Below are 15,471 nucleotides of genomic sequence, written 5' to 3'. Positions count from 1 at the left end.
GGCTGGCCTTGATCTCATAGAGATCCACCTGCCTCTGTGTAAGTCGCGCCTGCACCCAGTAATGGCGACAGCGGCAACTGCTCCCGCGTGTGCACAGGCATAAGCTCTCCCAACGTGCCCCTCCCGAACAGGGGTATGCAAATGAAGTATTCTGGAGCTGCCCTCTCAGCCACGGGCATGCTAATGGAGCATGCTAATGAGGCATCCAGATACGACCTATGAGATATTGACGACACATACACAGAGCTATTTAAGTGATGCGCTCCCGGGCATTCGGGGTCTTTCGCTTCAGCTTCAAGGGCGCTCCCAATAAAGTGCGATTGAGAAGAATCCTGGTGTCTGCGTCGTTCCTGCCGGCAGGAGGGCGCAACACCTCTGCATCCCAAGCACTGGGATTTAAAGGTGTGCGCCACCATGTGTTGCTCCCGCTTTTCTTTTAAAAACCGCCATTTTCCTATGGCCACGTCTATCTCCTCTCTATCCAGAGGCAGTTCTTTGTCATCCATCAGGAACAAACACCCGTTCCCCACTCCCTTTCCCATTTTCTCCCCTTCTCTCTCTCCCTCTCCCGCCTGCTTTTGTCCCTTATTCCCTGCCCTCTGTCCCTCTGGGACAAATAAATCTCCTTTGTGCTGAGACCTAGATCTTGGGGTGTCTGGAGCCAACCCTGAGGTTCCCTACACACCCGTGTTGTATCTCCGGCACCCACAAGAATGAGAACCTGGCATGAAACCCCAGGGCCCTTGTCAAACGCCAAGTGTGGTAGCAGCAGGTTTGCAATCCCAGCACTGAGGAAGCGGGGACAGGCAGGTCCCTGAGAGTCAGTGGCCAGCCAGCCTGACCTAACCTACTAGCCAACAAACTATCAAAAAACAAGGTAGAGCATACCTGATGAGAGACACTCAAGGCTGAGCTCTGGCGCGCGCGCACACACACACACACACACACACACACACACACGCACACGCACATGCACACGCATACAACTGGGCACAATGGTGCACTCATTTAATCCCGACACTCCAGAGGTAGAAACAGGTGGATCTCTGTGAATTCGAGGCCAGCCTGGTCTACACAATAACTTCCAGGACAGGCAGGACATAGTGAGATTCTGTTTTAACACCCACCCACCCCTAGCCAAAAAAATCATACACTCACTCACTGCAAGAACATATGATTCAAGATGGCAGCTGTAGCCTGCTCACCTCCTCGGCTTTCTAACTAAAGGCTCAATTGTGGATACATGGATTAAGCATGGCTGAGACGGCTCAGCGGTTCAGAGCGTTGGCTTCTCTTCACAAGGTCCTGAGTCCGATTCCCAGCAACCACATGGCGCCTCACAAACATCTGTAATGGAAGCTGATTCCGTCTTCTGGTGTGTGCATGAAACAGAGCACTTGTATACATAAAACAAATAAATAAATCTTAAAAAAAAAAAAAAAAAAAAAAAGGAAGGATGGCTGAGTACGCAGATACACAAACAGGAAGACGTACAGCAGGAAGGAATCATATTTTCGTGAGAGGGACAGAAGAGATCCTCAGGTGTGCCCCCAGAGGGCAGCTTCAAGGCCTGGGAAGAAATATAATTAGAACTTTCTCCAGGCTTGCGTGGACTCGCCATGGGACCAGCACTGAAATAAACCCCCTCTGATGGCAATCGCTACAGGCTTTATGTGACCCACTGCCTGTAGGAAGTCAAGCTCCTTGCAGGCCCTTTATCAACTCTTATCCCATAATAATCCCCATCCCTGACAGAAGACACTATTGCCATCCCCACAGCACAGATAAGGACGTGAGGCAGAGACGCAAGGCCAGTTGCCTGAGGTTACGCACGACTGAATTACAACTTGGTGTCTAATCTTAAAGCACATTACATGAGCTTAGGAGGAGCATGCTGGAATGGCACCATAGTCTCTTTAAAAAAAAAAAACTCTATTTACTTTTAATCTCTGAGAAAAAAGATTAATTCTATCAATTGTGTAACAAAGACTCTTACCTCTAATCTTTTTCTAAATGTTTGGGAAGTCTGGGTTTTATCATAAGAAAATGTGGGAAGTTAACTTTTTTTTTAATCAAGGCAAATATTTGTTTGCGAGAATCTCCAAGGAAAGTAATTAATCGGGAAAACTGTACAGTTCGGACAAGCTCCTTCAGATCCTAGGGCCCAGCAGCTACCCAGACAGCAGGGATCCAGATGGCCTAGGGACCCAATGGGTAAACAATGGTTGGGGAAAGCATGTTTTTAACCAAAGCATTTGCATGCATACATAAATTATTATCATACAGATTTACATATTTCACCTAATTATCAAACAAATGTGTGTTCATTGCTTAAAGGCTTGAAAATAAACCAGGCGGTGCATCCCGCACACCTTTAATCCCAGCACTAAGGAGGCTAAGGCAGGTGGATCTCTGAGTTCCAGGATAGTCAGGCCTACACAGAGAGACCCTGTTGTTGTTGGTGGTGGTGGTGGAGGGGAAGGGAGACAGGACACAAAATAAATAAAGTTAATCAAAACAGGGCCTGGAGAGACGGCTCAGCAGTCAAGAACATTGGTTTCTCTTCCAGAGGACCTGGGTTCTGTTCCCATCACCCACATGGTGGTTCACAACCACTAGTAACCCCAGGTACAGAGGATCCAATGCCCTCTTCTGGTCTCTATGGGCAATGCACGCACATGGCGCACAGACAAAACAAACATACATAAAAAATTAAAATACCTTTAATTCTGGCACTTGGTGGGCGGGGGGGGCAGAGGCAGGCAGATCTCTGTGAGTTGGAGACCAGCCTGGTCTACCAAGCAAGTCCAAAATAGCCAGGGCTTGTTACAGAGAGAAAAAAAACAAACCCCCTTGGGGCTGGAGAGATGGCTCAGAGGTTAAGAGCACTGTCTGCTCTTCCAGAGGCCCTGAATTCAATTCCCAGCATCCACATGGTGGCTCACAACTGTCTATAATATGATCTGATACTCTCTTCTGGCCTGCAGCTGTACATGCAGATAGAGTGCTAGTATACATAAAATAAATAAATAAACCTTAAAAAAAAACCAAATCAGTAAATAAGTAAACAAACAAACAAATAAAAATTTAAACCTTTAAAACTCTCTTTGTAGACCAGGATGGCCTTGAACTCACAGAGAGCCACCTGTCTCTTGCCTCCCAAGTGCTGAGATTAAAGGTGTGCACCACCAAGCCCAGTTACCTAGTAGTATTAAGAACATTCCTTCTTCACCTACCAGGAAAGTGGGACAGAGGGGAGGACATCCTATTGGGACTCTAGGTGAGAGAAGTATGGGAGAATGGGGAAATAGAAGGATCCAGAGGGTCCTAGAAACCTACAAGAAGAACATTATCAGGGGTGGATCTGGGCTCAGGGGTCCTGCTCAAACTATGGCACCAGCCAAGGACAATACGGGCAGTAAGCTTCAAACCCCTACCCAGATCTAGCCAATGGACAGGACAGTCTCCACAGTTGAGTGGAGAGTTGGGTCTGACTTTCACACAAACTCTGGTGCCCCATATTTGACCACGTCCCCTGATGGGGAGGCCTGGTGGCACTCAGAGGAAGGATAGCAGGCTACCAAGAAGAGACTCTATGATCATATACAGGGGGAGGAGGTCCCCCTCAGTCACAGTCATAGGGGAGGGGAGTAAGGGGAAAGTGGGAGGGAGAGAGGAATGGGAAGATACAAGGGATGGACTAACAATTGAGATGTAATATAAGTTAATAAAATATTAAAAAAAAATAAAATTAAAAAAAAAAAAGAAGAAGAAGAAGAAGAACAATATTCCTAAATCAAGCAGTGGTGGTGCTCACCTGTAATCCCAGCACTAGGGAGGCAGAGGCAGGTGGATCTCTGAGTTTGAGGCCAGCCTGGTCTACAGAGTGAGTTTCAGAACAGATAAGACTATACAGTCTCAAAAAATAAATGAAGAAGAGGAGGAGGAAGAGGAAGAAGAGGAGGAGGAAGAAGAAGAAGAAGAAGAGGAAGAAGAAGAAGAAGAAGAAGAAGAAGAAGAAGAAGAAGAAGAAGAAGAAGAAGAAGAAGAAGAAAGAACGAACAAACTTCCTTCATTGTATTTCAGTTGGCATGGAAAATTTTTTGCCATGATTCTAGAACCATCTAAGCCATTTCTACAAAGCAAAATTGATCACCTCCCTTATTTACGTACACACCAGTCACGTCACAGCTACTGAGTATCACGGTTTAAGTTATATTTTTGATGGGACGCGTCCTTCTTTCAGAGAAGGCACATAACAGCAAGCATGAGAACCGACACAAAGTGCTGACACCGGCCAACAGTGAGCAGTGAGGGCTCAGGAGCAGTGGACGCAGCCCAGCCTCCCTCCATCGGGAAACCAGGCCAGTCGGTACCTTCTTATTCTCAGCCACGCCATCCTCGCAGTCCAGCGCCGCGCAGTCGACTTTCAAGGACGGGATCTTGCGTATTTTCTTTTCGTCGTCCCCAGGCACGTACAGCACTGCCCTCCGAGGAACATACTTGTGACCGGACAAGGAGCTGTACCCAGGCCTGCAGACACTGGCCTCGAGGGCTGCCTTCCTGCAGGGGGAGGAACTAAGGTTAGCCCAGAATGGAATTCCGCATTTGTAAACTTGTGACCAAACCCTTCACTTGTCCAGTCATTCATTTTGGTTTTTAAAAAATATTTTTAAATGTTTAAATTATGTGTATGTGGAGGGGGGTACATATGTGCACATAAGCAGTACAGGTGCCTAAAGAGGGGAGAAGAGGTCTTTGGGGTTCCCTGGAGCCGAAGTCCTTCGCGCTCTGAGTGCTGAGCCTTTTCTCTCACCTTATTCTCATTTGTTTGGTTGGTTGGTTTTTTGTTTTTGTTTGTTTGTTTTTGGTTTTTTGAGACAGGGGTTCTCTGTGTAACCTTGGCTGTCCTGGACTCACTTTGTAGACCAGGCTGGCCTCAGACTCACAGCGATCCACCTGCCTCTGCCTCCTGAGTGCTGGGATTAAAGGCCTGCGCCGCCACCGCCACCGCCACCACCACTACCCAGCATTGTTTATTAGTTTGTTTGAAAGACAAGGTCCCACTTTGTAGCTCTAGCTCTACTTGAAATTACTGCGGAGGCCAGGCTAGTCTCACACTTACAGAGATCAGCCTGCCTCTGCCTCCCAAGTCCTGAGGTTAAAACCGTAAGCCGCTACACCCACCTATTTTTTGAGATGAGTGTTCTTACGTACCCCTGGCTTATCACTATGGTACCCACACTGGTCTCAGACCGAGGGAGAACCGTAGGGAGTCAGATTCACATACTTACTACATGTTGAGATTCAAATGCTCAGTTTTCAACCTCAAAAAAATAAGATGCCATACTAAGAAATGGGCAAGCATGGCCGTGTACAAGAACAAGCACGAGCCAGTAAAATCCATCTGTCAAAGCGCCCAACGGCGGCTCCATATTATGACAATGTGAAAAGAACCAGCATGCTCTGCGCTTGTGTTGTTGTAGTTGGGTTTTGCTTTGTCTTTGTCTGTTCCTTGTAGCAACAGCCACAGCCTCTTTGCTCCCCGCAGTGCTCGGAACGCAGATCCCTACTATCTCAAGAACAGAGTCCTGCTTTGCTCTACCCTGTGCCCACCAGGCAACGTGCAGACCATTCCAAATGTAGGCACGGCTAAGACATGACTGAGAAATGGGGGACAGTAAACTCAAAGTGACCCAAAGTAACTACATTTGCCATCCAGTCGGTCCACGAGAAGCCTTCGGTGGACTCAGCACAGCAGCTCGTGTCTATAATCCCTAGTCAGGAGGTCGACACGTGTTACAGACGTAGCTCGGTGAGTGATCACACAGCATGCACAAAGCCTAGGTTGGTTGCCAACAATGCGTGAATGAGATTTGGCCGTTTATAACTGCAATCCCACCACTTAGGGGGTGGGCAGGGGGCTCAGCCTTAGATCATCTATGGCTACGAAGGAGGCCAGCCTGGTCTAGAGACTAAAGGGGGCAGGGCAAGGCAGTGGGGGGGGGGGGCAAGGCAGGGAGAGCTTGAGTCCAGCTTGGGGCACTTAATGAGACCTGGTTCAAAAAACACCCCAAGCAGAAACAAAAACAACAAACTGGATTCCAGAGTTCCAAAATGATTAAACCTACAAGGCTCTGAACTGATGTGTAGCTGTGCGTAGTCCCTGCATTGGTGACGCAGGGACAGGAGGACCCTCGGGGACACCTGTCTAGCCAAATCCTGAGCTCCAGGCTAAGTGAGAGCTCTCAAAAAAGAAAGTAGAAGGGACCTGAGAAGGCACCAGACGTTGACCTCTATCCCCCCCCCCACACCCCACACAAGGTCCACCTCTGAGAGTTAGGGTAGCATTGTGACTTTTAATAGGACCGTGGAGGAGAAGGAAGTAAAAGAAGGAAAATGAGAAATTGTTAGCAAAGTCAAACCTGTGGCTAACGGATGGATAAACCCTGCAAATTACACTAGCAATGTACTCCCACCTTATTTTTTTTTAGATTTTTTAAATTATTTGGATCAAATGTGAATTAGCCGTGAAAGGTAATGTGCCAGTTATTTGATGAGTAATTTTCTTTTTCTTTTTTTTTTTTTTTTAAGATTTATTTATTTATTATGTTTACAACAATCTGCCTGCATGTGTACCTACTGGCCAAAAGAGAAAAACAGATCTCATACATGGTTTGTGAGCCACCACTTGGCTGCTGGGAATTGAACTCAGGACCTCTGGAAGAGCAGAGCCATCTCTCCAGCCCTGGATGAGTAATTTCGTAATGTACGTTTATATCAGAACATCATAGCAAACACCTTCAATATACAGTCTTGTCAATTTACTTCAAGGAAGCTGAAAAATAACAAGATATTTAATGTTAAATGAAGAAAGTTTCAATTGATATCTTACTTATAAGTCATTTGCTTATTTATCCATGCATGTGTGTGTCTGTGTGTGTCTGTGTAACTATGGTGGGCACGTGTGTGTACACATGGAGAGGTCAACGGAAAACTTTTGGGAGTCAGTTCTCTCCTTCTACCTTAATGTAGTTGTGGGGACCAGGCTTCCTCACAGAAACGCATTTTACCTGGCCTCTTGATCTGTGTCCTAAAGGGAAGATGTAACATTACAAGCTCAACAGTATCTTAACGTAGCGGAATATTCAATGAGAAATGTCTAGAAGTTCCTTGGAATGTGATTTAGGGTGGCTCTGAAGTGTAAATTTTGGGGGTTATTACTGTCTCGCTTCTTTCTTATTTCTTTTATAATTGGCTGCAAACAAACTAATAAAAGCATTTCAAAAGTTCAGGGTGGCAGTAAAAGGTGGCAGAAAACAAAGCCAAATGGCTTCAAGTTGCTGAAATGTGACCGGTTTTGGCCTATAAAATGTACTTGTATTGGATTTACTTCGACCTAGTGTTCTGTCTAACAAAGTGGGACGAGAGAAGCAAACATCAGGATACAGGGTCCTGGAGACACTGCAGAGGGCAGCCCTGTGGTGATCCTTATCACCAGGCACCATGCCTAGGTTACTGCTGCACACAAAGGCCCCGGGGTGCAGGGACGCTCTGCATGGTAACACCGCCAATGCACCGTGTCCTACCCAGAGAGAGAGGCTGACAGAATGGCCTGTGAAAGGCCAGGAAGCTTCAAGGCTGGGAACAGAGGGGGAGGACAGGGCCATGTTTGGAATAAAAAGAAGGACTGTGCAGAGGGTTCAAGCTTCACTGTGGGTCCCAGGCACAGCAAGGCCTGCTCCACAGGGGGATGCGGGTCTCTCTGAACTGCTGAGCCTCTTCCTTCCTGTTCCTGCTTCCAAATCTGTCCTGGCCTTGAGTTGTGTTCAGCATTGGTAGGTGCTTGTCACACAATAAGTGACAAGATGAAACTTATTTTATCTTACACACTTGGAGTAACGGCCTCTCTGCAGTCACCATGTAAATGTGCTTAATCGATATGCAAAGCGTGAGTCAGAAAACAACAACCAAAAACCTATGGTAGCCTTGTGGTGAGCGCTCTCCGCTGAGTGATCCTCTTTTAGAGGTGACACTTAAGAAGGGAGGCCCTCCCGGCCTGGTTTTCATCCTCCGCTTTCTTCCTTCCCTTCACCTAGTTACCTATTTCCATATCTAGGTCCCAGGGGCAGGAGAGCTCTCAACCTAAGAATCCGTATAACCAGCCGCCACGACCGGGGAGCTTTTAAAGATTTATCAAACTCAGTCAGGGATGACGGTGCAGCCTGTGATCCCAGCATGACAACCCGCCTCAGTGCCGGGTCATTCTTAGCTAACCTGGTGGTAACAATACAACAAAAATCACTAGAGTCAGAAGCCAGGCGTGGTGGCACACACCTTCAATGCCAGCACTTGGGAGGCGGAGGCAAGATGGATCTCTTGAGTTCAAGGCTAGCCTGGTCTATAGAACAGGTTACAGAACACCCAGGGCTACACAGGGAAACCCTGTCTCGAAAAACCGAAACAAGCAAGCAAGCGAAGATCACCACACCTTGCCAGATATGTCTCCCTTTGAGGAACTCCACTCTGTTTCATACTAGCCCATTCTAGGATTTCTTCAGGGGAGTTCTGGGCTGCCTGTCTCCTGCTGGTGTGACGTCATTGGTCAGGGCAATACCAAGGCTTCAGGCCTTTCCTTATGTCCTGTCATGGCTCTTTCTTTTTTATTTTTTATTTTTGGGTTTTTTGAGATAGGGTTTTCTCTGTGTAGCCTTGACTGTCCTGGACTCGCTTTGTAGACCAGGCTGGTCTTGAACTCACAGCGATCCACCTGCCTCTGCCTCCCAAGTCCTGTCATGGTTCTTACATGAGCTAAATATCTGGGCATCAGTGCTAGGTCTTCCCAGTGTGTAGTCGCTGCCTTGATGCAAGAGCTTCTGGCCAACAATTTCCCGTAAGCCACACATAAAGGCCCATGCCTATAATCCCAGCCCTTGAGATGAAGAGGCAGGACCACTGCCAGTTCAAGGCCAGCCTATGCCTCACAGTGAGTGACAGGCAAACCAGAGCCACATAATAAGGCACTATCTCAAAAACATAAACGCCGGGTGTGGAGGTGCGCTCATCATCCTGAAGGCTCAGGCCTGCTTCAAAGAAGATGGACAGCATTCCTGAGGGCAGCACCCAGAGCTGTCTTCCAGTCTCCATGCCTGTGACACACACACAACACAAAGAAAACAAGCTGGGTGTGTGGGCCGGAGGGTAGAATGTTTGCCTAGGATGTGCAAGACCCTAGTTCCATTCCAACACTAGAGAAAACAAAACAGCTGAGTTCTGCCCTTGCCTGGTGATGGGCATGGCTACTGAGGAATCTGTGCGTGGAATGAAGACAAGAACCCACTGGTGCATCCTTCCCTGCCCCCCAAACGACAGCAAAATTCACCTATTAATTTCCACTTGGCTTAAGCTATTAATAACCAGGTATTGATGACGCTAGCATCTATAATTGAGGCCCCACTTATGTTCTCACTTTGCTCAGTTCCCAACTGCCCTGAGAGATTCCTTCCCTAGTTCGGGGAAAAACTATGGTTTTTTTTTTTTTTTTGGTTACTATGGCAACCATGCAGACAGCAGAGGGAGTTTCCGTGGATGGAAGGGCCACACAACGGCTATTTGTCTTCTGACAGGCAGGCAAGGCCATTCGTGAGATTCGTTCAGGCTGTAGATAGGTGTGTGGCTGGTCCAGAAAAGCTAAAAAAACCAAAAAAACAAACAAAAAAAAAAAACCCAAAACTTGCAATGTAAACTCCCCATGAACAAAAGAACACCCTATAGAAGTTCCATTAGGGCCAAAATAAAGGCAGGGTCTGCGCCCAAAGTAGACAATACAGTATGTGGTACGAGGTCCACATGGAGCTCACTTCTAAAGCACGACCCACAGGCCATGGCCTCTGTGCCTTGAGGCCTCTCAGGCTGGAGGGCAGGCTCCCCTGATGGTCTTACTCTTGCCTCTCTGTCAGGGAATGCCCCCCAGGAAAGGAGTGTGTGCACAGTGAGGGGCAGACGCACCAGGCAGAGGCAGCACCCCTCTTCACCTACTCTTACTGTGTGGTTCCTCCAATGTGCTGGAGTAACTGGCTTGCACTCCCACAGCCGCTGGTTCCTGTGAGTGACCCTGATACCAGGAGTCTGCTTACACAAAACGAGGAAGCCAAGAAATACTATGTCAAAGTTGAACTTAGCGTTTATACACACAGTGGAAGAAGCTGGACACAATGGACACAAAGGGATAAACAGTACGTGGTCCTCATCTAGGGAGGAGTCCCTAGAGAGGTCAGATCCGTAGAGACAGAGGTGGGCAGCTCAGGCCTTCCATCCCAGCACTCTAAAATGCTCAAGCAGGTAGATCACCAGTTCAAGGTCAGCCTGGGCTATATATTGAAACCATCTCAACACATGCACACATTATACACACACGCACACATGCCCCATAAACGCAAAAACAAGAGCCAGAAAGTTGGATGGTGGTGATCAGAAAGGTGGGAGGAAGAAAGATGTGGGCTGTTGATTAAAGGGGCCTCAATCTGGAAAAACTCTGGAAATGAGGGATGGGTAACGGCAATTGCTGCCTACCTGAAACACTCAAACCACTGAACTGCACAACTAAAATGAATGAGTGAAAAAAACAAATGAATGATTTGTTTTAATGTTCTGTATATTTTACCATAAAAATAAGAAAATACAATCTGAGTGTGGTGGCACATGCCTGTAATCCCAGCACTCGGGGAGGCAGAGGCAGGCTGTGAGTTCAAAGCCAGTCTAGTCTATAGAGCAAGTCCAGGACAGCCAAGGCTACATGAAAAACCCTGTATTGAAACAAACAAACAAATACCAAATAAGAAAATTCAAGAGCCCGAGGGCTGGGGCTGGGGCTAGGGCTCCGCAGCAGAGCATCTGTCCAACGTGAGTGAAGCCTGGGCTCAGCCCCAGCACTGTCTATCAACAACAACAACAAAAATACTAAACAAAGACAAACATGAGCAAGAACGTTGTCTCCTAGCTGAACAAGTGCCTGAGGCAGGAGCCCAGAAGTTTAACTCCAGCCTGGACAACATAGCATGCCCAAAAGTACTGAGCTGGGTGTGGAGGTGCACACCTGTAATACCAGCACTCAGAGAGGCAGAGGCTGGCGGATCTCTGTGAGTTCGAGGCCAGCCTGGTCTTCAGAGCAAGTTCAGGACAGCCAGGGATACAAAGAGAAACCCTGTCTGGAAAAACAAACAAACAAACAAAAAAGGACAATACTGAATCTCTTTGGCTTGGTGCACCCATGCACCCCCCCCACATACATACATAGACACACACACACACATACTCAACATACACACAGACACATACACACACATACAAACTCAACATATACGCATACACACACACAAACACACACATACACACACACACACACGGCTGTCCATTTCAGGACAATTGTGCAGACAACAATCACAGCCTGCCATAAGCCAGCCCTCCTTGAGGAAGGAGTATGGCTGCACAAACATGGAGGCAACGGTTGAGAAACACCTCACCGTCACCCAGTGAGTCCAGCATGTTCAACTGCTGAGCTCTAGCTGCGCTCCAGTCCAGCTGTGTGGACTCGAAAAAGTGGCAAGCGTTGGAGGAGCAGGGAGAGCCCAACACAATCCCTGATCACGAGTGGGTCCTACTAGGGACTCGGGTGACTTACACTATGTTCATTAGTGCAGCGCAGTCCTCTGCACAGTGGACTTGGAAGCCTCCGTGGGGACAAAGGAGTGTAAAGAGCAAGTCAGGGGCTAACAGCAGCCGGCCCAGTGCACGCGGGCTGCGGGAGGTGAAGATGGGTGGTGCAGGGCACGTGTGCTGCGCTGATGGCAAAGTACAAGGTAGGAAGGAAAAGGGGGCAAAGAAGAAGTGGTGGGGTGGAGAGGTGTTCCTCTGTGTGTGTGTGTGTCTTTGTGTCTGTGTTTGTATCTGTAGGTATGTTGTGCCTATGTGTGTGTGTGTCTATCTGTATCTATGCATGTCTATGTGTATGTCTGTATGTGTGTGTCTGTGTCTGTGTGTATATGTGTGTGTGTGTGTCTATCTGTATCTACGCATGTCTATGTGTATGTCTGTATGTATGTGTATGTCTCTGTGTGTGTGTCTGTGTCTGTCTGTGCGTGTGTGCATCTGTGTGTTTGTGTCTGTATGTGTGTCGTGTGTGTGTGTGTGTGTGTGTGTGTGTGTGTGGCTGACAAGAGAGCATGTCCCGTTAAAGGTTGTTCTCCTTAATCTTACACTTTCTTGCTCTTGGTGAGGGAAGGAGCAGAATTTATATGTGGGTAGAAAACTGGAGAGTTTGGTTTTTCCCTGGTGTGACACGGGCTTGAGAGAGAAACATCCCAGTGTCAGCACTTAAATTCCAGCGGCTGGGAATCAGTGGAAAGTAGGTCTCTGTGAGTTTGAGACCAGCCTGATCTACATACACAGAGTTCCACACCATCTAAACTCTCTCAATAAAAAAGGAAGGAGAAGCTCATATCCTTGCCAGGCACATGAAGAGCATGTGGCAGTTAGCGCCTGTATCCCCAGAAGCTCCTGCCTCTGCTTCCCCATCTGAGATGGGCCGCATGAGCGGCAGGATGTTACTCCTTGATGGCTCACTGCTAACAGCCTCTACAGTGTGGGCCATGGGGGACGGGGTTCCCTGGACTCTGCTGAGAGACTAATTGATCACCCACTGCAGGGAACTGAGGCATGGCACTATTCGGCATGCCAAAGTGTCTGGACAATTATAATTGAAAACCTACATGACCCACCAGTCAGGCGTCCCTTTGTCTCAACAGAGCCTGGTCACAGCTCTGGGTCCTTACACTCAGTGAAAACACCAAAAAAAAAAAAAAAAAAAAAAAAAGAGGAAGATTTCCACAAGTGGCCCAAGGTGACCACTCGGGACAGACCCAGCTCAACTGTTCAGCATTCGAACTCACAAGATCTCATTCTAAAACCAAGTAGGGAAAAGACAATATCTGGTAGCAAATATATCAAATGCAGCCCAGTAGAGAGAGTATCGGAAATGGTGTTCCCACAACAACGTCAAAGATATCCACTAGCCACGTGTGGCAGGCACACCTGCAGTTCCCCTGACTTGGGAAGTTGAGGCAGGAGAATCATGTGAGCCTAGAGTCTAGGAGTTCAAGGCCAGCCTCTGAAGACACAAATCATGAAGATGCTTGCTGCGATGCCTAAGGGCTTAAGTTCCATCCCTGGACTCCTGACCTCAACATGCAGGCCACAACATGTAAGCACACACACATAACATCCACACCATGCATGCCACAACGTGTAAGCAAGCACGCGCGCGCGCGCGCACACACACACACACCCATATGTAACCAAATAAGTAAAATAGGCAAATAAGGTGAGTAAAACAAATACATTTGCAGGTGGCACATGCCTGCAATCCCAGAATTTGGGGAACACAGGTGAGAGGGTTACTGCATGCTGGAGGCCAGCCTCCCCCACATAGTAATCCCAGGGCCACCCAGGGCTACATAGTGAGATCCTGCTTCAAACCAACCAATGCAAACCCACTGATACATAATAGCATCTCCACTACAGAAATGAGGTGGAGATAAAATTACACCATGTAAAAGCAGTTAAAAGTAAAACATTTCAAATGAAGATAATTGTCCACTAATTTCTTTGCATTTAGGAGACTCTACTAGCAGCCGGGCGTGGTGGTGGTGCACGCCTTTAATCCCAGCACTTGGGAGGCAGAGGCAGGCAGATCGCTGTGAGTTCGAGGCCAGCCTGGTCTACAAAGCGAGTCCAGGACAGCCAAGACTACACAGAGAAACCCTGTCTCGAAAAAAAAAAAACCAAACAAACAAACAAAAGAGGGGGGCGGGGCTCAGGGTGCCTCTGTGGCAAAAGGAACATCTACAGCCAGGCTGCTGTCACCTGGGTCACTCAGACTTTAGCAAGCATGATCTTGGAAACTCTGTCTCCAAAGTTTTGCTCAGGGTCAGAGAGGACAACTACAGACCTCACAACAAGTGCAGCTGCAGATTCTGTTGTCCCCATCTCTCCAAGCTCAGGCTGGCCTGAGGATGTAGCCAGAGGATGTCCACGCACTGGGGCCACAGCGCCTGCCGCCACCCTGCCCTGTGCTGCGAGTGGAACCCAGGTAGGTCTATTCGAGAATACTGAGCCAAGCACGCCAGCAACCAAGCAACGGCAGCCTGGACAGATCCTGTTGCAGTCTTTCAAAGTTCAAAGGCTGCTACGTACGCCAAATTAATGTGCCTCCCCATGACTGGACTCTTTGACGGAGAATAATCAAGGCAGAATCTTTCTTTCACTCCAGAAAGAAAAAAATGGCCCTGCAGTTTTGAGAAATGGTTCTTTCACTATTTTTTTTTTTTTTAAATAACTGTCATGAAACTGATCTTGGTTAGTGGACTCTCTTGTTTCTTCCCAGATTGCTCAAAATTCCTTTCAAGTGTCAATCTCAATGAAAGTGAGGCCAAATGTTACAGTCTTGAATTTTGATGTCTTTGCTGGCCACAGTCCCTAGACTATTCTGCTCTGTAGATTTTTGGGAGGGTATAATATTGTGATCTTGATTGTGCGCTCTCTCTCTCTCTCTCTCTCTCTCTCTCTCTCTCTCTCTCTCTCTGAATAATTTCTTAAGGAAAAAAAATAGAGCCTGGGTCTAATTGCCAGACCCACACCACACACCCAAAAGCTGTGAGTACAAGCTGTGATCTTGAATCACGCAACTGCAGCTTTGATTGTGTGGAGCCCACAATAAGATTAAGACTGTCTCCTTCTTCGTCATAATTATTCAGAGCTAAATGTGATGAAAATTAAAGCAGAGCACATGGGCCTGAGGGGTGTGTGTTTCTCTCTAGAATGCGGGTGGACTTTTGTTTTCTATGGTTAATGGAGTACAGGAACTAACCATTTCGGTCAGAGGTGAGAAGAGGGGAAGGAAGGAGGGAGAGGAGAGGGAGGATGTGATAATGCATTTTATAAAGCTAACCTGTATCTTGTTTAATATTGCTATTGGTCTATCTACCCCTGGAGTAGCTAGTGGTAGGCTAAGAGGTAGCTGCCTCAGAAGTATTGTTGGGTGACAAGGCTAGACCCTTGTCTAGAGATTGGAAAGCTTTAGCTGGCTTTCTCTTTTCCTTTCAGTTGGAGTCTCCTGCAGCTCAGGGTGGCCGAAAACTCACGATATCATGGAGAATGGCCTTGAACTCCTGTCCTCTTGTGCCACCTCCCCAGCGCTACGATTGTGGGTATCTGCTACCATTCCAGGAGCATGTGATCTCCGGAACGAGTCACAGGCCTTCTCGCCCGTGAGGCAAGCACTCTGCCAGTTGAGCTATAGCCCCAGGCCTTGCTGCTGGTTCCTGTGGTGCCTAAGACCCCTCTCCAATGTTGTAAAAGTCACACAGGACAGAGAAGGCTACAGGCTACAGATGAGACGGCGTGGCATACCTGTGG

General features: G+C 47.7%; 2 protein-coding genes across 2 annotated transcripts in view; both read right to left on the bottom strand.

Annotated features, from left to right (window-relative positions):
- Pcca (propionyl-CoA carboxylase subunit alpha) overlaps positions 1-15,471 on the bottom strand; it is an 842,751-nt gene that overhangs the window by 513,167 nt on the left and 314,113 nt on the right. The window lies entirely within an intron of this gene.
- Positions 4,209-15,471, bottom strand: part of LOC127202348 (citramalyl-CoA lyase, mitochondrial-like) — a 120,218-nt gene continuing 108,955 nt past the window's right edge. Inside the window, exon 2 of the mRNA XM_051161029.1 lies at positions 4,209-4,563. Coding sequence (XP_051016986.1) covers positions 4,209-4,563 — 355 coding nt within the window. The remainder of the gene's footprint in view (positions 4,564-15,471) is intronic.

Source organism: Acomys russatus, chromosome 18 (genome assembly GCF_903995435.1).
Source record: "Acomys russatus chromosome 18, mAcoRus1.1, whole genome shotgun sequence".
In the NCBI taxonomy this organism is placed as follows: Eukaryota; Metazoa; Chordata; class Mammalia; order Rodentia; family Muridae; genus Acomys; species Acomys russatus.
This window is presented reverse-complemented; position numbering and strand designations above follow the sequence as displayed.